Source organism: Ailuropoda melanoleuca, chromosome 8, assembly GCF_002007445.2.
Source record: "Ailuropoda melanoleuca isolate Jingjing chromosome 8, ASM200744v2, whole genome shotgun sequence".
Taxonomy (NCBI): domain Eukaryota; kingdom Metazoa; phylum Chordata; class Mammalia; order Carnivora; family Ursidae; genus Ailuropoda; species Ailuropoda melanoleuca.
This window is the reverse complement of record NC_048225.1, coordinates 40,921,442-40,945,891: the sequence shown is the minus strand read 5'-3', so window position 1 is coordinate 40,945,891 and position 24,450 is coordinate 40,921,442. Positions and strand designations below refer to the sequence as shown.

At 35.7% G+C, this 24,450-nt stretch overlaps 1 protein-coding gene across 1 annotated transcript in view; it reads right to left on the bottom strand.

The window, feature by feature from the left end:
• Positions 1 to 24,450, bottom strand: part of NOX4 (NADPH oxidase 4) — a 175,996-nt gene that overhangs the window by 104,250 nt on the left and 47,296 nt on the right. The window contains exons 9-11 of the mRNA XM_002927842.4: positions 3,778 to 3,994; positions 1,380 to 1,544; positions 971 to 1,033 (exon numbers count right to left, since the gene is read on the bottom strand). Coding sequence (XP_002927888.2) covers positions 971 to 1,033; positions 1,380 to 1,544; positions 3,778 to 3,994 — 445 coding nt within the window. The remainder of the gene's footprint in view (positions 1 to 970; positions 1,034 to 1,379; positions 1,545 to 3,777; positions 3,995 to 24,450) is intronic.

Here is a 24,450-nt window from a genome sequence, read left to right as displayed (position 1 = left end):
CATATCCTAAGCATATATTTAAACATGTGGGTCCTGTTCTTAGTTACTTTTGCTAGAAATTGGAAAAAAATCTCAGTCTCCATCATCAATGGGAAATATTAAATAAATTACAGTACTATCCTACTGTGAAATATAATACAGTCTTTAAAAAGAATGAGGTATATGCAAATATAGTAACATGGAAAGTTGTCCATGATATATTATTGAGTGAAAAGAGCAAATTATAAAACAAATGATCCAACAAACAAATGTCAAACATCTGTATATGCCTAAGCATTTGGGAAAATGTCTGGAAGAATATATACCAAATTCTGGAGAAGAAAGAGGATTGAAAAGTAGGGGAAATGAGGAAAAGTGAATTGTTTACTTTTTGATAATAGGCTGATGCTATATTTATAATGCAAAAAAGACTGTTAAACAATGTCTGAAAGGCTAAAATTATTTGGTGAAGCCATTACTTAGCCAGATCTTTCCCCCACCCATTATTTGTTCCATTTTATTTTTCCAGCTTTATTTTCCTTTCCCTCCCCCACACACAGTCTGGGCACCAATTACAATGGACTTTTTCTTTTCTAAACACTTGGATTTTCTTATGCTTCCACCTTAACTCAGAGTACTCTCTTTACCATTAACTTCAATCTCTCTAAAGAAAACCATACATATTATATTTTGGTACATATTTCATAAAAGGAAAAATGTAAATATCCAGGAAATTTTCTGTATTTTGAATCATCCAGGTTTAATACATTTTAAATATATTACTTCTTGAATTGTAAAGCATCCAAAACTAATAAAGAGCTACAAAGTTTCTGAACACATATTTCTTTGTATAAAAAAATGGCTTACTTAAACATTTAGGACATTGTGATTGCCTTGAATGATTTTTAGAATGAGGTAAAATACACACACACAAAAGAAAAAGATACATGTCACTCTAAAAAATTTTAAAAATCAAAAACAAGTTTCTTACCATTGTGAGGGTAAATGGATGGTTTTCTAATGCAGACACACTGGGACAATGTAGAATAATATACTAGAAAACAACAAACAATTTTTAAATGATCAAGAAAGAAGTTCAAGTATTCTCATGATAGCACAAATACTAATTTTCAAAAATTATATAAAGATAAAGGGAATTTCAAGCGCCTGGGTGGCTCAGTCAGTTAAGCATTTGACTCTTGATTTCAGCTCAGGTCATGATCTCAGGGTTGCGAGATCAAGCTCTGCACTGGGCTCCAAGCTGGGCATGGAGCCTGCTTAAGATTCTCTCTCCCCTCCTCTGTCTCTCCCCTTTCCCTGTCACTATAAAAAAATAAAATAAAATAAAAATAAAAATAAGTAAATACATACATAAATAAAGTTGCTGGACACTGACTCACCTGGCCAGGTCTTGCTTTAAAATTTTCTTTGATCATTCGGATTTCCATGACATCTGAGGGATGACTTATGACCGAGATAATGGTGACTGGTTTATTGCTCCGGATACACCTGTAAAGTCTCTCAGCACAATACAGGCACAAAGGTCCAGAAATCCAAAGCCAAGTCTAATGGAGAATTTTTAAAATATACTTTAAGAAATACTTGTGTTGTAGGAATCTTTATATCCTACTCAATTGTTTATTTCACACATTACAGTAATGGTATTGTAATCTGTATTTTAAATAATAAAATATAAAGAAAAACTAGCAAAAAATAAGATGCTCACTGCAACTTATTCAAACAAGACTAAATATAAAAGAAGTAATGTGCCACATTAATAGGTATGCATACTTTGTTTCATATTTCCTTCTGTGCATACAGAATAAATACAAAATACATGTATATACAATATCTCCATCTAAAAAGAGAAGAAAGGGAAGTCAAATGCTCAAACCTGAAGACAATTTTAGAAAAAAAATGTACCAGTCCAATGTTTGTTAAAAAAAAAAAAAAAGAAAAGAAAAAAGAAATCCTGGATATATGTATGAATATTTTTTTTATTTTAAGGTATTAAAATGTTCTAATTTTCAGGAATAATTGGAATTCTTCAAACTATCAGGTAAGGTTGTTTTTTTTTTAAGTTTATTTATTTATTTAGTTTTTACTTGAGTGTAGTTGACACACAATGTTATATTAGTTTCAGCTGTACAACTTAGTGATTTGACAAGTTTATACATTATCCTATGTTCACTATAAGTATAGCTACCATCTCTACCATTACATCACTATTACAATATCATTGTTTTCTTATGCCATGCCTTTTACTCAACCCTGGGTATTTTTAATGCACATAATATATGCATTATGTGTATACATAATGTATATACAATATAAAATATGTATATGAATATATTTTAAAATATAGGGTATACTAAGCATGTTGCTTCCAACTTACTTTTACATAATAAAAATAATATGAACAGAAGGTATTTTATAGAATTTGGAAAGTGTGACAATTTTGCATGTGTGCTGGATGGATAGCCCCGATCCCAGGATAACTCGCTGCATATGCTCAGAAGTACAGAAGCCTGTCCTGTATAGCCAACCCTTCTCCTAGAACAGCATGCCATATCTCCCCCATAACTGGGAACCCTCCGACCCAAACTTATTTTAACAGTTCTTTTTTCTAAACCTTATTTACATAGCTATTTCAGACCTACTCCTTCCATGCAGACAGATCATGCCTCTTCCTGATATTTAGTTGGATGCTGTGTGGGTAGTAGGCATCACAAGACAAGCCTTGCAATGCAGCAGGCTTGCAACTTGAAACAGTCACTTACCCCTCGAGCATCAAGTTCCACATAAGTAAAATGGAAGTCACATTACCTGCCCTGCCTAACATATAGCATTGTGAGAAGCCAAGAAAACTCTGAAAATTGCAAAGTCTATGAGAAACCTAGAGGATTATTATTAAAAATAAACACACAACTAGCACTCATTCCAAAGTCATCTACAAATTCACTCTGCTTTTTGACTCCTCTTTCTTTTCTTTTGAAAAGAGGCATTTGACATCACTGTCCCATACTTCCACCTGCCATAGTCAGAGTACAGCTTGTTAATTCCCACATCGGCAGCTCCCATACCCCCATGGGAAGATTAGGGCCCTTATGGAACCACTTGCTGGGTATTTGGATAAGAAGTTTTCTAAGAGCAAGCATTTTAGTCAAAGACCTGGTTTTCGACTCTACTTCTACCTGTATTAGGTTGTAGAGTTTGCTCAAGGTATTTTATGTATTTAAGTCACAATTTCATCATCAGAAAATTAAGGATGAATTTAATTGCTTCAAAGGGCTATTGTGAATATTAAAAGAAATTATACATGCAGTACATTTTAGCACAGCATCTAGCAGATGATACCAAGCATTCAATAAATTGATTTTACAATTTATCATTGATAATATTATACATAATATCATACCATATTATGCTATATCATAATAATAATTATAACTAGTCCTTTCACTATTGTTTTTATTATTCAAACTACTTTTCTCAATGGACAGGGAAAATATCTTTGTCACCTCTCTTTTGGAAAGCACAAGTGCCACAGTATGCAAAGATTATATGACCAGTTATATGACCAGGAATTTTTTATATTCTGTAATATCATAGGTCTTTCTTCTTGAACTGCCAGCTGCCTCTAATGGAAAAATAGGTGCTATCTTGCTGTTGAAACATCCTGAAATGTTCTATAATTGTGTTACATACCTTCAAAAACATGTTTAAATGCAATGCTGATCAATAATTATGGAAATATGGACTTTGAGGAGACCATCAAAGATATAAAATTAATCTGACCTGTGGAAAATTAGCTTGAAACCTGGGCTCTTCCATACAAATGTTCACAAATCTGTTTTGGGTAAGTTCATCTGGTTTTGAAAGTCCTCCAGAGAAAGACTCATGAAAATGTTCCAAGCCATGGTCTGGTGAGTGAACATTCTGGTAGTGGGTTCCATTAGGATTGATGCAGCCAGGAGGGTGGGTATCTAAATTAGTTTGATACTTCAGCAGCCCTCTGAAATCAAATTAAGGGAAAAAGAGGAAGATTAAAATGAAATTGAAATCAGAGGGCACAGTATAAGAAAATAGCCTCTTTTTCTTATTAACTTTCCATAGCATTTATCTGAAAAGTGCTTTTCATGTATCTTACTTAGGAGCAATTGAGAAATCCTAAAACTTTTAATAAATTATTTTTAATAAATTCTAATTATTCTTTATTATTAAACCAAGAGTTTTAGCCCTTAAACAATACAAATACAAGGTAGGGAAGACCACATCAACCTTTCCAACTATTCTTGAATTTCACAGCCTTTATTTCAACTCTGTTATGCATGCATACAATCATATATCAGTTTTCACTTCAATAAATACTATAGTGATGAATACTTTTGCTGTATCTTCAAACACAAGTGGGAAAGTATAGGGATCACATCTGATTTGGCTAAGACGATAAAAAAGGCCTTGATGATTTACACAGATATTAAACAAACATAATAACAGAAACTGGAAGTTTGCATCTCCTTTGGTCTGAAAATAATTAATATACAGCAATTAGACCCTAGACATATTTACTTTTCAATTTCTCCATAACCAAAACCACATAAAAGACTCTAAAATAATTAATCAGGCAGGAAAGCCTATAACCCTAAAATACCATTCTGACTGTTTCATGTTTTGTGACCTCCTAAGACCAACCATTCAACTTTCTGTGTTTTATGTAGTTATTAATAAAAAATTTAAGTAAGATCTACCTCATGGGGATAGTGAATCAAGTGGCAGATCATGCAGAACATCAAAAAAGATCCCTACTGCATAAGCAAATCTTGAGGAAAAACTTAAGATTTTGAAAACCATTGGAAATCTGTCAGGGTGTTTTATTTTTATTTTAAACATACTAAAATTTTGGTATCCAAAATTATTTTTCCTGGTTGGCTAAGAATGTATTTTTAAATTACTCTTCAAGTTACCAAATAATTAACTTTAGTGTGTTTTAAAAAAAGTATATTTCAAGTACATCACAGCTACAATGATTTTATAAATGATTTTACAAATATAATATTTTGAAACACCAAATTATAACTGAATAATAAGACTAAAGAGATCCAATATATGAAAATTAGAAAAGCAGTGGCCAAGGCAGTCTTTGCTGGAACTCACCATCTACTCAACCTGATCATTCTCCTTTTGCTTATGTTCATTCACTTTCTCTCTTCTTTTTTTAAAAAATATTTTATGTGTTTATTTGAGAGAGAGAGAGTGTACCTGAGCAGGGGGAGGGGCAGAGGGAGAGGGAGAAGCAGACTCCCTGCAGAGGGGGTGCCTGAGATCATGACCCAAGCCAAAGGCATATGCTTAACTGACTGAGCCATCCAGGTGCCCCTCTCTCCTCTTTTTATATTACTTTCATCCTTATGAGTAATCATACTGAAGTCATCAGAGCACATAGTATATATTATAGTATGTATCTATGTAGCAGGCTGTATTATATAACATCAATGGCTCCCCACACACCCATTCTTTAAAGTAATGCAGTAGATATGGCCTAGGTACAGAGTAAATTAACGGTTATTATAAAAGTGTGAGCGAAGTACAGAACCCTTCCTAGAATTCTAATCATATAATACAATCATTGTGGTGTTATACTTGGAGAGCCTATGAATTTGATTCAGCTTTCATTACAAGTAAAGATTTACCCAAACCTGTTGCTTCTACTGACCATCCCAAGGCTGACAGGTGGGTAGGCCAAAAATCTCAGGTATTTGTTCTACTGGCCTGAAATTGAACAAGCATTGCATAATGCACTTGGCACTATTCGTGGTGACTCTACAAAGTTCGATAAGGAGTCAACTCTGGTCCCTGATCCTCAAATACTTAAAATCTAGTTTAGAAGACATCTTGGGAGAAGCTGAATGGAAGTCAGACCATAGGTAATTGGGCTAGAGTATTTTAATAAGTCCTTAGTAATGTGTGGTAAACACAGGCCCCAAACAGAGCAATTTATATACATTTCACATTATATGCACAACAACTGCATGACCTAGGAATTATTATTCCCATTTTACAAATTAAGAAACTATTTTAATGAATTAAGTAACACCCCAGAGTCACACAGCTGATACGTGGCAGAGCCAAAATTTGAACCCAGTTCTGACTCAAATTCAAGGCTCTTCTTCACCTGTCATTATACTCCATGTTAGTTCATTGGATCCTTACAACATATCTGAGAAAGGTAAGGAGAGGAAGATTAATATTTAAGATAGGATGTCAGGATTTTTTAAACATCTATTTCTCACTTAAACTTGAAAACAAAATAAACAGGGTAAGCGTTTTGATGCCCATTACACAGATGAGAGACTTAAGGCTTTGTTTAGGTAAGAGATTAACTAAATGGTCTTCTAAGCGTGGGATTTAGAAACCTCCTCTCCCTCATTCCAAAAACCTATACCATATAAAGTAAATCAGTTGGTTAAAGAAGTTGACATTAAGGAAAGAGGTTCAAAATAACAAAAGCCAGAAAATAAAGTCAGATAACATGTGGGGAGGGGGAGGAAGTGGGGGGGGGCGTGCACGCCCATTGGAAGGGGGTTGCTTAACATCAGGCAAAGGAATGTTATTTACTAAGTCTTAAGTGTTTATTTACTTAGGTCTTAGGTGTTCAGGTGGGCAGGACCCCATTGCTAATGATCTGTAGAATGACAAACGTTGTTACTATGCAGTAGAAATCTTCAGGCCAGCTCAGTCAAATAAAGCATTGCTGTTCTTGGTATTTCAAGGGGAATGTAATATTCTAAAATCCCTTTCAGGGGTGCCTGGTATATCTCAGTGATGTGGGCAACAACGAAGATCAGCATTGTCTGGCATAAAAACACAGAGCTGCATGTTCCTGAAAGCTCTGTTGCATTTGGAAAGATTGCATTAAACTCTAAAGAAAGACATGTATGTTACATCTGCTGAAATAAATTAGATACTAGGGATTAAAAACAATCATAAAACAAAAAAAAATCACACATAAGATACAACTCAATTTAAACAAACATGCTCACAGTGAAGTAAACAGAACAAAGAGATGATATCTGATATTTATCTATCACTCCAAATATATCCATAATATCTAGCCTACATTTCTATTAAAAATACTTCAGAATGAAATTATTTTAATGGGCACCAAATACAATGTTTAAAGAAATATTGTATTCTAAGAATGCATAGTCTAAAAATTCCAAGAAATTCTGCACTGGTACAAAAGAAATGAGAACTTCTAAAAAGTAAGTTATTGCATCTTACTAAACTTGAAAACTAACATAAAATAAATTGGTTTGGTTAGAACTATACTTCCTTCTTTTCCAAATCTATAACTAGATAGAGCTGTACATTTTTGTTCAATGAATACATTGGTCTTTAATTTCAGGATTTTGTCCATAGAAAGAATGGAGGGGTTGGGGAAGGCCTCCTACAGGGGAAGGTCTCTGTACTTTGGTCTCTGACCTGGCCACTGGCTAACAGTGTGGTCTTGGGAAGATAACAGCTTCGAACGTTCTCACTTATTCTAAGATGGGGCCACTGATCTTCACCACACAAATTTGTTATAAAGTTTACGGAAATAGGCAGTAAGGCATGAAGCACCTTACTGATATGCCCAATACCTATCCTCTCAACACAGAGTTCAAAATCTGCCAGTGCATTTCCATGTAACCCATCAGTATCTTTGCCATCTTATTTAGCCAAATCTAACCTGAGATTCTGTGCTTGTTTTTCTTTTTTTGATGAGTGATATTTTTTATTTGTTATCATTGTCTGTCTATAGATCTTTTCTCTCTTATCCATGTTTCTTTGATGGAAAAAATTACAAAATGAGACCCAAAAAAAGAACATTTTAATAGGGTCTTAAGACAGAGGTAACCTATGCCATTTAGCTTGAGAGTAGCTTAAAATAACATACAGCTCTCAAATTAAAAGGGATTTTTTTAAAGATTTATTTTGGGGGAGGAGGGGCAGGGAGGATGGAGAGAATCTCAAGCAGACATCCAGCTGAGCGTGAGCATGTCTCTTGCATTTATATAACCCCACATATGTCCATACTCACTGCCAAACCTGTCTGCCCTCTAGCAAGTTTCTGGCACATGGTAGACCTTCAACACATTTCTAGTGAATTGATTTTCAAACCAAATAATCATATAATCTGTTTGCATATAGCAAGGGCTTAGAAGTTAAAATAAAGAGAACATTCTCGTACATACTGTTGCATCTTTCATAATTAAATGATAAATAATTTGAAAGGAAAAACAGGAAGGGAAAAAGATATCCATGAATGGTAAACAAAGAGTCTTGCCAAGTTGAGACGGTGATAGAGCAGGGGTAGAGGAAGAAGGCACACAGACATCGTAGGAATAAGAATGCTTATTACTCAATTTTTAGTTGTATTATGTTTCAAAGGAGAGATTTTGAAATATCTTTGGAATGTCTACTGTTCTATCATGAGAAATCAAGGATTTTATGGTGTATCAAAATACATGGTTGTGGATGCTATTGTTTTGGTACTCATAAGGACTTCAGTATAGTGCTTTCAAAATTCAACAGCGTTCCAAAAAAATAGGTTTATTTTTTTTCCTTTTTTCTTCAAGAGGCATTATAGTTATACTACTACCATTTTTTTAATGACAAAGTCATAGAAAATAATACAGTACACAGAATAAATCCCACTAGGTTACAACACATATTTTATGGCAAAAATTAAATAATACAGAATGCCATGCATTCTGGAGAGTCACAAAATCATTCTTACTTTAATTGCATGTTAAAAATATCTAACAAATGCAGTGTCACTTATGTAACCTTTATGTTTGTGATTTTAAAATCCTTTTTTAAAGTAGAGAAAAAAATCCTTGTCCCATGAGGAACCTAGTTTTTTTCCTAGTATTCTATAAGACAAAATGTTTCTTTACAGAAAAAATAGAACAACCTGTTTCTAGCTGTTCTTTTTACTTTGCTCCAATACAAAAAAAGAGCTTAAGAAAATACACCCAAATTCATTATTTCAAAACCCATTGGAATTCATTGGTTCTGTGGAATCTATTAGAATGCACACTGCATAAGGTCAAGGAGTCATCCCGTGCCTCAGCTATATTGCTGGTGCCTAGAACAGCACCTATAATCTATAGCAAGCGTTCAATATATATTCGTTGAACGACTTCATGAATGACTGGAAGTATACACTCAACTTTTGTTTGGGTTGCTGTTGAAACACATGATTGAGGAGTCATCTGGCTTTAACAAACACAGAAGGGGTCTGAACTCATAATCCAACTTTAAAAAAGATGTCTAGATGTTAGGAAATGGTATTTACTAAAGTAAACCATGTATGCACATTCACCTTTGTTAAGAAATACCATTAAATCAGTCTGCAACTTACATCATCTTTCTTCACCCTTGAGTACTTCTAAGTTCATCCTGAGATCTCAGCCCTGCCCTGACCCTGATCCAATTCTAATCTAAGCAGACAAGTTATCAAGCGAGTCAAGTTGTCCACCTACTTCTTGGCAGCATGTAGAAGTGGCATGCTTTCCTAAGCTAAGAATCCAGCTTACATCAGGGAACCTCTAAGCATCTGAGTACATATCAGCTTTCACTCCCACCCCCACTTTGTCTGTTCTAGACAGGTTCTTGCCTCTTCATTCTTTCCTGGGAACTTGCTACTGATATCTGAGTGTACTTACATCCTGCAGCTTGACTGGAACACATATTGTGTCTACCTCTTGCTGATGGTGTTGTCCAACATACAAGACTGGACAACACAGACAGGGCCAGCATCATGGTTATGTGACTTTTGCAGTCTCACGGAACCATGCTCTTAGACAGGCCCCATGATTGGACCAACACTCTGTTGTCACCATCTTGAAATGCTTAATAATTTTTTATCAAAGGGCCTCAAATTTCTGTTTTGCAGTGAGCCCTGCAATTTAAGTAGCCAGCCACAGACACTATGCAGCTGGCGAAACTAAACCTTGGAGCCTAAGAACACAGGATCAGGACAGGAACCTTCCTTGAGTGTATAAAGTTAAATAGGTCATTTTATGAACTTTCCTTAGCTGAAAAAGTGAGATAGTCCATGTTTCTCTCTACTCCACGGATATATAAAGTAAAGGACTTTGATGCCTTAGGAAGAAAAAAATGTATAAGCATCCAATATTTCTTAGTATATCCTCTGCTTTGAGGCCTCACTAAAATGGCAGTGGGAATAAAAGAATGATTTCACATTTCAGAAAAACATTAATTTACTAAAAATATTTCTTAAATGTAGCCCTTGTTCCTTCTCCTTTCTCCCCAACTTTGTTACCCTTCACCTCCAGCCAGGACCACTTGTTATTATGAATAAGATCCAGGAAGAAAAGTGAGATTAAAATTATGTGAGAAAGTGTTTGGTCTGAAACTCACTATTCCTGTCTCAAAGTGGGGAAAAAATAAACTCACAATTTAGATTAAAAACTCATGAACAAAAGTAACACAACTGAATTTATCTACATGAAAATGCTCTGTATATACTACATCAATCTACCTATTCATATGGAATCCCTATGGGAGAAAACACCACATGACCTCAATACCTACCCCCTACCTGCTTCCAGGATAAAATATCAGCAAAAGTAAATAAATCATAAGACCTTAGTCCAGAATTGTTATACAGAAAAAATCATTTTTTACACAAAAATGAAAATCAATCCTATAAATGGGAAATGAGAAGTGGGGGGAAAAACACATCTTAAAGACCACAGTTGTATAAAACATTATGTTATTAACATATGAGAAATATGTAAATATTATGTGACAGAGATTTGTATCCCAGATAAGAGAGACTTCATTCATGAGGAATTGTCTTCACTCTATATATTCGGCTAAAAAATTCAAAAGCCAAAAAGTGAAAGGAAACAAAGAGATGAAATTGTTTTCTTCTGTAATCGGAAGAATTTTTAGCAGCCACAGAATTACACAAAATCCCTAATTTAAAAATGTGCCAATTTGCAAGACAACCTAAATAATCAAGACTTAAAAGCTAATTCCTCTGACACAGAAACTGATATACTAGTTACCATATGAACTTATTACCAAGAGACACTAAACATAAGCAACAGTTCCAAAATGGGAATCCAATTACACTGAAACAAATACACAAATTATTTTTTATTGTTATCTGCAATGTTTTGATAATTGGGGAAACCTGAAAGGGCCTAGAAGGACAACAAATTCCAAGCTAAAAGCCAATTAATACAATTCCACTTAATCCAGGACATACTCAATGGTGACTTGTGACAGGGATTCCATTGATAAAGATGGGCAAGAAATATTCTTGCCCTCAAAAACACTATAATTTACCTAGGATATATCACTGCTGTATTGCCTTTTCTCTTTCCTATTGGAACTCACAGATACATAATGGGGTAGGCAGAAGAGAGCACTGGACTGTTCTACCATTCAGCCACATCTCCAGCTGTAGCCCGACGTTCTCCCTCTTATATAAGATTTTACATAGTGTATCCTATTCTGTACTTCTGGATATACTGTGTTTATGGGAATTTCCCTCTTCCCCTGGATATTTTCAAGGAGTATACACGTAGGTTCTTTTTTTTTTTGCTGTGCAATTCCCATTCTCCTTAAACTATGTTGTTAGCCAGGACAGGCACCATCCTGAGGCTTGGTAACAGATTTCAAAAGATGTGGACCACCTGTCCACTGAATAAAGAGCTACAAAGACACAGTGTACCACGAATACTGGTAAGAGTATCTCTTCCACTGTATTTTTATTAGCTCCAGTCTAGAACCTAGCTTTTTTCATTGTTATTTTCAAGTCACCTGGAAGAATTTTGGACATGAAAGTACCACATAGATATAATTTTATTAGAATTATTTTAAAGTTACATTTATTATTGTGCCATAACAAGGCTGAACATTGTAAGAAACATTTATTAAGCAATACAAAAAATTTTCATTTTCTTCTTACTGTCAGAGGACTAAATTTCATCTTCAAAACCTTGAAATCTACGTAACTTGTAACAAAATTGAATTTCTTACTCAAAACAAAATATACACATACACACCAACTTTTATAGGTATATTGGACAGTTATCCAGATTTTCATGACTTGAACATATTTCATTCATAAGCAAGGTATTTCCAAAGGTATTAATGAAATAAATAATTCATTAATTCAAGAAAAGATTAGATATTAAATGCATAGATTCTGGGGTCAGACTGTTCGTCAATTCCCTATCAGGCCCTAGGTAGGTGGCTTTAAATAATCATTTAATCTAACCTTCTGTGCCTCATTTTCCCATTTGTATAATGAGGATAATAATAGTACTTATCTCATAGTGCTATGAGATTAAAGAAAACAACAACAACAACAACAACTCTGTGTGCATGTAGGGGGAGTATATATGTACGTGTGCATAAATGAGTGCTAAGAACAGTACTTGTCAAAAACTGAATTATTATATAAACCTTGGAAATTATTATGAGTCTCATTTTATCCTCTAAAATGACAATCCGATTGACAGGTCCAAAACTATATTTATCATGTAAGTTCTTACAGAACTTTCATGTGAGAAGAAAATTGCCCCAGTGTTTATTTTCCCCACAATCTATATTGTTTTTAACTCTGGATAAAACTGAAGTGGAGATACAAAATGTATAAATGTAATATTATGGCTCTCTAGTAAAACTCTAGCTTTAAGAAGCTTCATTCAGTTCAGTTATTTTTAACTTCCTTTACACCACAAACTGTCTTGGGAATCTAATGAAAGCTAGTGTGTGTGTGTATGTGTGTGTGTGTGTGTGTGTGTGTGATGTATTAAATATAAATATATATATTTACACACACACATTGTGCAAGGGGAGAGGGGTTGTATTCAGGAATTCGTGGATCCCTTGTAACAATTCGATGATTCCTAGAGATTATGAATCCAAGTAGAGAACTCCTACTCTACTGAAAGAGAAGTAGGCTTTTGAGGTAGAAATAAAGGGCATCAAACTAATAATAATTATGCACGCTTATCAGAAATTAAGCATCTAGAAACTATTCAGAACAGGTTACCTGTAAGAGTGATGAGTAGTATACAAAAGATTTAGCCATGACCACGAGCATGCAAATCCTCAACCTTGTACCTAACATGGTAGAGCACATCCAGTTATGATCTTTAAAGTGGGACAAAGCTAAACAAATCTACTGTGTTTATTATTTGAAGGTTCTAGGCTCCCAAATACCCATGTAGAGCCCCCACTTGAGGCGAGGTTTTCTTCTGTGATTCAGTCTCCCTAGGACTTTCCCCTAACACCTAGGAATAGGTGGAATCACCGTATGTCCTGGATCACACACAAGACACTGCTTAATTAATAGCATCCCATTTCATTCTCAGAAGTGTCTGGTTTGGACAATACATTATATAGCCAAGTCAAATCTAGAGGCAAGGAAAGGAACATGGAAAAGAAGGTGTAGGGAAATAAATTGTTCTTCCTCCGTGCTAAAACAGAATTGGCTTAACAGAACACCTCTAGGCCTTCCTTTCCCTGGGCTTCACCAAGTTCCCACTGACATTTTAGGCACAAATGCTTCTGACTAGTAGGAAGATCACACAAGTCAGTGCGGGTGAAAGGAGCCCTCAGGCAAGTGGCTTCTAAAAGAGAAGATATTTGGGAATCGGCAACTTTCAACACTTAACCAAATTGCATAAATACCTCTATTCCCCCAATGGGATGTTCTTAATTTCCTCCTCCTAAGGGCATAGTGGAGCGAGGAAAAGCCAGTACAGTAAGCCAATTAACTTCATAAATATCTGTCTAACCCTGGTTAACTTCTTGAGCCTAAACTCCTATGAAGCCTCTGGTTCATTAATGTCATTGTTGACAAAAGCTGCCCACTGTGTTCCCCTGGTTGAAAGAATAAATGATTTTAGAAACATGTACATAGAAACCCACTCCTTTTAAATCCCCCTAGAAAAAAGGACTCAAACAGAATATAAATCATGCTCTACAATGAACTCTTGCCAGCAAGTATTTCCAAATGGCAAAGAGCTCTCTTTGAAAGAATAATGTACCATGTAATATATAAATAACATATATTAGTTTATATAATAAGATCTGAGAAGTCCAGCAGAGCTAGCACAAAAATGTTATTTACACAATTAATTGGCTCTCATTGCCATACATGCGTTTGAGGAGGCCCTTCCCCCTCTCTTTTTCAGAATCGTCACATTATGATTCCTCTCTCATGTAAATAAAAAAGTAAAATACAATCACTCCCACCTAACACTCCAAGCTAGAGCAGGTGGGTGTTGACTAAGGTAAGACTGAGAGGCCAGGGTGCCAAATCTCATTTACAGCGCATTCCCTCCACATGCCTGTCAAAGGAGGAGGGTTAGTCTCTCAGCTGCAGCTTTGTGACATTCATAATTGCTTTTCCCTCCAATATCCCTTTTATCAGTAAGTGAGAATGGCAGTATATATCTCCTCCTGATGAGTTTTTCAAATGAAAATAAAGAAATGTCCAGTTACATTCATGTCTGAAAAGAGGAAACAGTTTTGGCTTTTTTCCCCCTCAAATGTCTTCTGAATTGAAATATCTTTAATATAGCTCGCAAATAGCAACCTCCTAGAAAGGCATATTAAAAACTAAAATAAAAAAAATTCCCTCAGGAGGAGGCTTGTCTCAGGAGGAGGCTTGTCTTGCAAGTCCCAAAGTAAACCTTTATTGTTAAAATCAATTGAATTTTTGAGACCTAACAATGTTATAAAAATTGTTGCCCTTTCAAGGAATATTCTTTTGATCTGCTAAGCAGTTTTCATTCTAATTTCATCAAATTACTTTGTAGATAGGAAAATCTGGGCTCTTCAAAAGTGCTGTATCTTTATCAGAAAAAAAAAAAAAAAGACTCTTCAAACAGTTAAATGTAGAGCTTCTTCCTAAAACAGCTATTAGGTATTGGCACAAGTATAATTTTTTCCTGCTAACATTTGAATATGCCTATATTATGCCTACATTGCTATATGCACTTATTTAAACCTGAGACAACCCGATGATGTAAGTGACTTTATTAATCCCATCTAATAGTTAAGAAAAAGAAAGGACAAATTATCTGGCAAGGTCATATTATATTAATGATGTACCTCTTAATTGCCGTGCTTTTTTGACCTCTTGGAAAGGAAAATTTGCATATTTTAAAGATATATTTAACTACTGAAAAGAAACATCTAAGTTTAGTGTATATGAAATGTGTTTTTTTAGGGTGTCATGCAATAGATTTGCTTATAAATAATTGAAAAAAATCTAAAACACAGGTAACAAGTATGAAAATTAGGTTAAGCTAAGGGCATGGGTAATCATGGAACAAGACAACTAGGTCCTAAATAATGGCTGCAATATGTGGAGCAAAAAAGATAAACTTTCCATGTTGCCAATGTCATGTCATATACCCCCAGAGCACCACGTTTACTGAGGTTTCCAGCTTTAAAAGGGATACAAGGGAAGCATACCAAACTACAGCCAGCCTAAATTAGTGGTGAGGAATGTGGGCTCAGGAATCTAATCCTGGGTTCAAACCCAAACTCTTCTACTAACTACCATGACTTTTAACAAGTTACTTCCCCTCTGCCACTGCCCCTGTTCTGTGACCTGGACAATGAGAATAATGATAATAATAATAATTAATAATAATAATAATAGCAACAGCAGCAGATTTTACCAGGGCTGTTGGGAGGATTTAATTAGATCAAACATTAGTAAGGTACAAGATAAGTACTCAATGAATATTAACTATTAAAATATTTTTTTTAAAGTGTGGAATAATGATAAGACTTGAAATAATCATCAAGCAAGGAACAGATGAGCACAATTTGAAGGAGAGGGGCTCAATTTCTATGGCCTACAGAGTCACAGCTGTTGAAGTCACTGGATTAAAGTAAAATAAATTCTGGTTCAAAAGGGAAAGAACTTTGTGAAAATTAGAGGTTCCCAAAGACAGAATTGGCTTTTCAGAATTAGATATTTACTTAGTTTGTATGGGAGACTCAAGGCATCTTACTAGAGATATCCTTTAAGCTTCCTTCAAAACTTGAGATCCTATGAAAACAAAATTGACCTTCAAAAAATCATTGGAAGCAACTGCTCCTCCTACTGCAAAAGTCTGCTTAGGCAGAGAAACCAGTCAACAATCTCTAATCACTTCATCCTTGAAGCTTAAAATTTTCTAAAATTTCTAGCCTATATTGCATTCTTGAAAATAAAATATGTTTATACCGGGAAAATATGCAGTCTAAAATACTCTCTAGCTCTTTCAACTCACATTTTAATTCCAAACTAATTAGCAATGCTGGGAGACTAAAGATCATATATTATGTTGTTCCACTATACCTCATTATACTACTTAGCACACTGATAGAGTAAATGCCCAGAAAATACTGATTTCCTGTCCCCTACCTAAAGCACACTCTTTAATAGAAATCTCAATATAAATCCAAGAAACTTATTTTGAATAACTGCATTTTATTTACTCATATAACCAAAAACTAAAGAATGAAATTATCAAGGTATTTCATATAACAAAGATATGTCTAAGTTCTCAACATTGGCACAAATGATAATAATTTCAATAGATTTACTTAGATCCTTTAGTAATAATTTTTTTTTTTGAGAAATGTTCCATTTTGAAAAAGCTGTAAGATTTACCACCAGTAAGTTTTCCCACACCAGAAGCATAATCTATATGGCTTTATTCAAAATTTAACTTCACAGGGTTACAAAGCTTTAGTTATAAGATGGGAAAGTTCTGAGGATCTAATGTACAGCATGATGACTATAGTTAATAATACCATACTGTATACTTGAGATTTCCTAAGAGAGTAGATCTTAAGCCTTCTCACTGGGGTGGGGGGGAAGGTAACTGTAAAGTCTTGGATGTGTTAATTCACTTGGTTGGGATAATCATTTCACAACATATATGTATATCATCACAGTATATACTTAAAATATATTACTTTGCAATATATAATACATAATTTTATCAATTATACGTCAATAAAAATTTAATTTCATAAAAATGTGTACTATAGAATCCTTATAGAATTACATATTTGTTGTATGACACTGATTTCAGTATTAGAATGGTTATTTTCTACTAATAGTTTGTGACAATTACGTTAGTATAAGAAATTGATTACATATAATTCACTCTGCAGATGCCTTTTGTTATTTCTTTGCATAAATTAAAGTCACTTTCATTTATGACCCTTGTTTTACAAAAGTAAATTCAAAATTTAAATATGCCTTTTATGTCCAAAAAATAAAGAACTCTCAATACAAGCTTCTTTAAACTTAAGAAATCTGTTTGAACTTCTGAACCTTTTTTAAAAAATTGACTCTATTTTGCATTACAAAGAAAGAGATATTTTCAGTTTTAACTGAGTACAACATAATGCTAAAAGAACGCATAATTAATTATACTAACAAATGACTGCATTTTTCTCTCATCTGTTACAGATAGATGAGAGAGACCACAATCCCAGATAAATCAAGATATTAACCTTTAAAAAAAAAAATCTTAACACCAAGTTCTCAGTACAGAGCTCTCCAAAACACCAAAACCTAGTAGTGAAAAAATATGAGTTTTGGGGTCACAATGGCTGAATTTGAATCCAGGATCCATCAGTTAGGTAAACTACCAACTTACTTACTCTTCCTAAACTTCAGTTTTCTGAGCTGTAAAGAGGGTTTAACAATATTATTTTATCCTTGTAAAACTGTGATCCCTAAAGACATAAAGCATCTAAATCATTCTGAATTTATCTTTAGTATATAGTAAGCATTATGCAATTATTTTAAATTACAGTTAACATTACTAGCATCTGCTTACTCGTAGTTCATTTTATGATAATAGCCCTGACAGGCAAACAAGCCATTTAAATAACAGAGTGTAAATGAAATTTTCTGTACTGAGAACTTTCTTGGTGTCCTAATGTTCCATAAAACATATTATCCCCACAAAGGAATAGAACCCAGAGCTTCCTCAGACCATGGCCCTCTTCTTCGTGTGGCAGGAATAACTAACCGGAAGTCAGGATAATAATGTATGGCTGTGTTTCTGATGCTCTACAAATACATGTTCTGGAACCCAGTACAGAACAAATTGAGCCAGGACATATAAGACAGACCCATATAATACTGCTGTCTAAACCAGCGGTCTCCAAAATCAGAGGAGAAAAAAAAAACATTTTGAACACGCACCCTGAAATAAATATATAGTTTATGTATATGACCTACTGTAGTGACAAAGTACATTAGAAAACATTCTGAGGAAGGAATTAACAGCAGATCTGAACCTTTCTCCAAACACTGTCTCCCTGGAAACATTTTGGGCTATGATAAATGGGGAATGCCAGCTGTGTTTCCAGGCAACACTATTATAGGTGGAATGCATCCAGACCAGGAGGGCTATGAGTGCACTATAAAATCGTTCAGGACTCAGACCTCAGTTACCTGTGTGCGGTGTGTTCTCACAACTGAGGTCATCCCTTGAAGAGATCAGGGCTGCTACCAAGATACTGGTTCCTGTGGACCATGAGCCTTATGCAAGGCAAGGTAGTCCATGCCTACATGTATGGTTTATTCATCTTGAAACTGAGTTGGTACATGGGAGGCAAGGGAGAGGAGGTGGGAAATAATTCCTAACCAACCAGAGGGATCCCCACAGAAGAAGGACCTGACATTATCCTAATTGACTTGCTATGTTTCCTGTCCTCTATTATTCTATGCAATCAAGTGAACCTAATATCAGACGATGGCCTATTGTGTATATTATGTGAGTCTCAAGACAAAACCACACTCTACTCTGGTGATCATGGAGATACAAGCATACAAATGTATATTATTTCCTTCCTCTAAGCTAATGGATTATTTTAAGCACTATACCTTTGAGTAAACTGCTTGGGTTGACACACTTTTCAGAATATTGATGTTTTTGAGAGATCTTTGTCTTTGGTCATTGTAAACCTTTGGCTTTCTCTGCAACTACTATTGCAACTAGGCCTCATTATTTTGTTTGTATTTCTATTTATTTATTTTAATTAAGTTTTGTATTTTAATGCCAGTATACTTAACATTAGTTAACATTCCACTATAGAAACATAACTGTTTTAAAAGCCCGGAAATACCAGCTCACATTGTGCCCATCCCCATCACCCCTCGCAGGGGCAGAGCAAATCTACCCAAAGAGGGTTGCCTGAGTATCAGCGCAGCAGGCCCCTCCACCAGAAGGCAGGCTAAAAAATCAAGAAGCCCACATCCCTAAGGTCCCTATAAAACAAGTGCATACTGCCTGGGTCCTGGTCAATAATGTGGGATCTGGGCATCCCTGCAACCTCTCCTCATCAGAATGACGAGGAGGAGAAATCCCCCCCAAGCAAAGAAAACATAATGAGTCTGTGGACTCTAGCACAGAACTGATGGATATGGATATAACCAAATTGTCAGAAATGGAGTTCAGAGTAACAATGGTCAAGATGATGTGTAGACTTGAAAAAAATATTAATGAAAATATTAACGAGAATATAGAATCTCTAAGGGCAGAAATGAGAGCGAATCTGGCAGAAATTAAAAATGCTATGAATCAAATGCAGTCTAAACTAGGCGCTCTGATGGCCAGGGTAAATGAGGCAGAAGAATGAATTAGTAAATTGGAGGATGGGATGGTAAAAGAGAAAGTTAAAACAGAAACATGGTGCAAAAAAATCCAATCTCAAGAATGCAGATTAAGGGGGATTACTGACTCAATGAAACATTCCAATATCAGAATCATCGGCATCCCTGAGGGGGTGGAGAAAGAGAGGTCTAGGAGAGATATTTCAACAAATTGTAGCTGAAAATTTCCCTAATCTGGCAAATAAAACAAGCATTCGTGTCCAAGAGGCAGAGAGGACCCCTCCCAAGGTCAATCACAACAGGNTGTTGAAGAGAATGTTAAAACAGAAACATGGTGCAAAAAAATCCAATCTCAAGAATGCAGATTAAGGGAGATTACTGACTCAATGAAACATTCCAATATCAGAATCATTGGCATCCCTGAGGGGGTGGAGAAAGAGAGGTCTAGGAGAGATATTTCAACAAATTGTAGCTGAAAATTTCCTTAATCTGGCAAATAAAACAAGCATTCGTGTCCAAGAGGCAGAGAGGACCCCTCCCAAGGTCAATCACAACAGACCACACAACATCACATCATAGTGCAATTCGCAAATATTAGATCCAAGGATAAAGTATTGAGCGGCCAAGGGGAAGAAAATCCTTATGTACAGAGGTAAAAATATCAGAATAACGTCAGACCTGTCTACAGAGATCTGGCAGGATTGGAAGGGTTGGCAGAGTATTTTCACAGCTCTATCTGAGAAGAACATGCAGCCAAGGATCCTTTATCCAGAAAGGCTGTCATTCAGAATTGATGGAGAGATAAGGACCTTCCAGGATTGGCAGAAACTGACCAAATGCATAACCTCCAAACCAGCCCTACAGGAGATATTAAGGGGGGTTCTATGAAAGTAAAAAGGTCCCAAGAGTGATACAGAACAGATATTTACAATCTATAGAAACAAAGACTTCACAGGCAACATGACATCATTAAAATCATATCTCTCAATAATCACTCTCAATGTGAATGGCCTAAATGCTCCCATTAAATGCCACAGGGATGCAGATTGGATAAAAAGACATGACCCATTCATTTGCTGTCCACAAGAGACTCATTTTGAACCTAAAGATACATCCAGACTGAAAGCGAAGGGATGAAAAATCATTTTTCATGCCAATGGACCTCAAAAGAAAGCTGGGGTAGCAATTCTCATATAGGAGAGATTAGATTTTAAACTAAAGACCATAGTTAGAGATACAGAAGGATACTATATTATTCTTAGGATGCATCTAACAAGTGGATATGACAATTATAAATATCTATGTCCCAAACAGGGGAGCAGCTAGATATACAGGCCAACTCTTAACCACAATAAAGAGACATATAGATAATTTACGTTAATAGTAGGGGACCTCAACACTCCACTCTCAGCAAAAGACAGATCACCTAAGCAGAAAATCAAGAAAGAAACAAGAGCTTTGAATGACATACTGGACCAGATGAGGCTCATAGATACATACAGAACACTACACTCCAGAACAACAGAGTACTCATTCTTTTCGAATGCACATGGAACTTTCTCCAGAATAGACCATGTACTGGGTCACAAAACAGATCTCAACCGATACCAAAAGACTGAAATTATTCCCTGCATATTCTCAGACCACAATGCTTTGAAATTGGAACTCAATCACAAGGAAAAATTTTGAAGAAACTCAAACACTTGGAACCTAAGAACCATCCTGCTCAAGAATGACTGGGTAAACCAGGAAATTAAAAATCAGATTAAGCAATTTTTGGAGACCAACGAGAATGAAAACACATTGGTCCAAAACCAATGGGATACTGCAAAGGCGGTCCTAAGGGGAAAATATATAGCCATCCAGGCCTCTCAAAAGAATAGAAAAATCTAAAATGCAGTTTTTATATTCTCACCTCAAGAAGCTGGAGCTGGAACAGAAGAACAGGCCTAACCCACGCACGCGAAGGCAGTTGATCTAGATTAGAGCAGAGATCAATGAATTAGAAACCAGTAGCACAGTAGAGCAGATCAAGAGAACTAGAAGCTGGTTCTTTGAAAGAATAAATGAGATCGATAAGCCACTGGCCAGACTGATTCAAAAGAATAGAGAAGGACCCAAACGAATAAAATTATGAATGAAAGGTGAGAGATCACAACCAACACCAATGAAAGAGGAAGGATCATTGGAAACTTTCATCAACAGCTTTATGCCAATAAATTAAACAACGGGAAGAAATGGATGCCTTCCTGGAAACCTATAAACTACCAAAACTGAAACAGGAAGAAATTGATGATTTAAACATACCAATTAATTATGGAGAGATTGAAGCAGTGATCAAAAACCTCCCCAAAAACAAGAGTCCAGGGCCTGATGGATTCCCAGGGGAATTCTACCAAACGTTCACAGAAGAAATATTACCTATTCTCCTAAAGCTATTTCAAAAAATAGAAACAAAAGGAAAGCTACCAAACTCATTCTATGAGGCCAGTATTACTTTGATCCCCAAACCAGGCAGAGAACCCATCAAAAAGGAGAATTACAGACCGATATCCCTGATGAATATGGATGCCAAAATTCTAAAAAAGATCCTAGCTAATAGGATCCAACAGTACATTAAAAGGATTATCCATCATGACCAAGTGGGATTCATCCCTGGGATAAAACGGTGGTTCAACATTCGAAAATCGAACAGTGTGATAGGTTATATCAACAAAAAAAGAATCAAGAACCATACGATCCTCTCAATTGATGCAGTAAAAGCATTTGACAAAATACAGCATCCTTTCCTGATTAAAACCCTTCAGAGTGTAGGGATAGAGTATACATGCTCAATTTCATAAAAACCATCTATGAAAAGCCTACAGTCATTCTACCCTGTCATTCTCAATGGGGAAAAGCTGGAAGCCTTTCCCTTAAGATTAGGAACACGACAAGGATGCCCACTCTGGCCTTTATTATTCAACATAGTACTAGAAGTCCTTGCAACAGAAATCAGGCGACAAAAAGGGAAAAAATGTATCCAAATCAGCAAAGAATAAGTCAAACTGTCTCTCTTCACAGATGACATGATACTCTATACGGAACCCCAAAAGACTCCACCTCCAAACTACTAGAAGTTATAGAGCAATTCAGTAATGTGGCAGGATACAAAATCAATGCTCAGAAATCAGTTGCATTTCTATACACGAACAATGAGACTGAAAAGAGAAATTAGGGAATACATCGCATTTACAATAGCACCAAAAGTCATACATTACCTTGGAATTAACTTAACCAGAGACGTAAAGGATCTATATCCTGGAAACTACAAATCACTCTTGAAAGACATTGAAGAAGACACAAAAAGATGGAAAAATATTCCATGCTCATGGATCGGAAGAGGAATAAACATAGTTAAAATGTCTATGCTACCCAGAGCAATCTACACTTTCAATGCCATTCCGATCAAAATACCAATGACGTTTTTCAAAGAACTGGAACAAACAGCCCTTAAATTTGTGTGGAACCAGAAAAGTCCCCGAATCGTCAAGGAATTGTTGAAAAAGAAAAGCAAAGCTGGGGGCATCACGTTGCCAGATTTCAAGCTATACTACAAAGCTGTGATCACAAAGACAGCATGGTACTGGCACAAAAATAGACACATAGACCAATGAAACAGAATAGAGAACCCAGAAATGGACCCTCGGCTCTCTGGGCAACTAATCTTTGACAAAGCAGGAAAAAACATCCAAGGGAAAAAAGACAGTCTCTTCAATGAATGGTGCTGGGAAAATTGGACAGCTACATGCAAAAGAATGAAACTTGACCAGTCTCTCGCACCATACACAAAGATAAACTCCAAATGGATAAGAGACCTCGATGTGAGACAGGATTCCATCAAAATCATAGAGGAAAACATAGGCTGCACCTCTTTGACATTGGCCACAGCAACTTTTTTCATGACACATCTCCAAAGGCAAGAGAAACAATAGATAAAATGTACTTGTGGGACTTTATCAAGATAAAAAGCTTCTGCAAAGCCAAGCAAACAGTCAATAAAAAAACTAAGAGGCAGCCCACGGAATGGGAGAATATATTTGCAAATGATGCTACAGATAAAAGACTGGTATGCAAGATCTACAAAGAACTTCTCAAACTCAATACACGAGAAACAAACAAATCATAAAATGGGCAGAAGATATGAACAGACACTTTTCCAAAGAGGACACACAAATGGCTAACAGACACATGAAAAAAGTGTTCAAAATCATTAGCCATCAGGGAAATTCAAATCAAAACCACGCTAAAATACCACCTTATGCCAGTTAGAATGGCAAAAATGGACAAGGCAGGAAACAACAAATGCTGGAGAGGATGTGGAGAAAGAGGATCCCTCTTACACTATTGGTGGGAATGCAAGTTGGTACAGCCACTTTGGAAAACAGTGTGGAGGTCCCTTAAAACGTTAAAAATTGAGCTACCCTATGATCCAGCAATTGCACTACTGGGTATTTACCCCAAAGATACGGACGTAGTGAAGAGAGGGCGATATGCACCCCAATGTTCATAGCAGCATTGTCCACAATAGCTAANCCCTTCAACAGATAACTGGATTAAGAAGATGTGGTCCATATATACAATGGAATATTACTCAGCCATCAAAAAGAACAATTTCACAACATTTGCAGCAACCATGGACGGGACTGGAGGAGATTATGCTAAGTGAAATAAGTGAAGCACAGAAAGACAATTATCATATGGTTTCACTCACTTATGGAACATAAGAAATAGGAAGATCAGTAGGAGAAGGA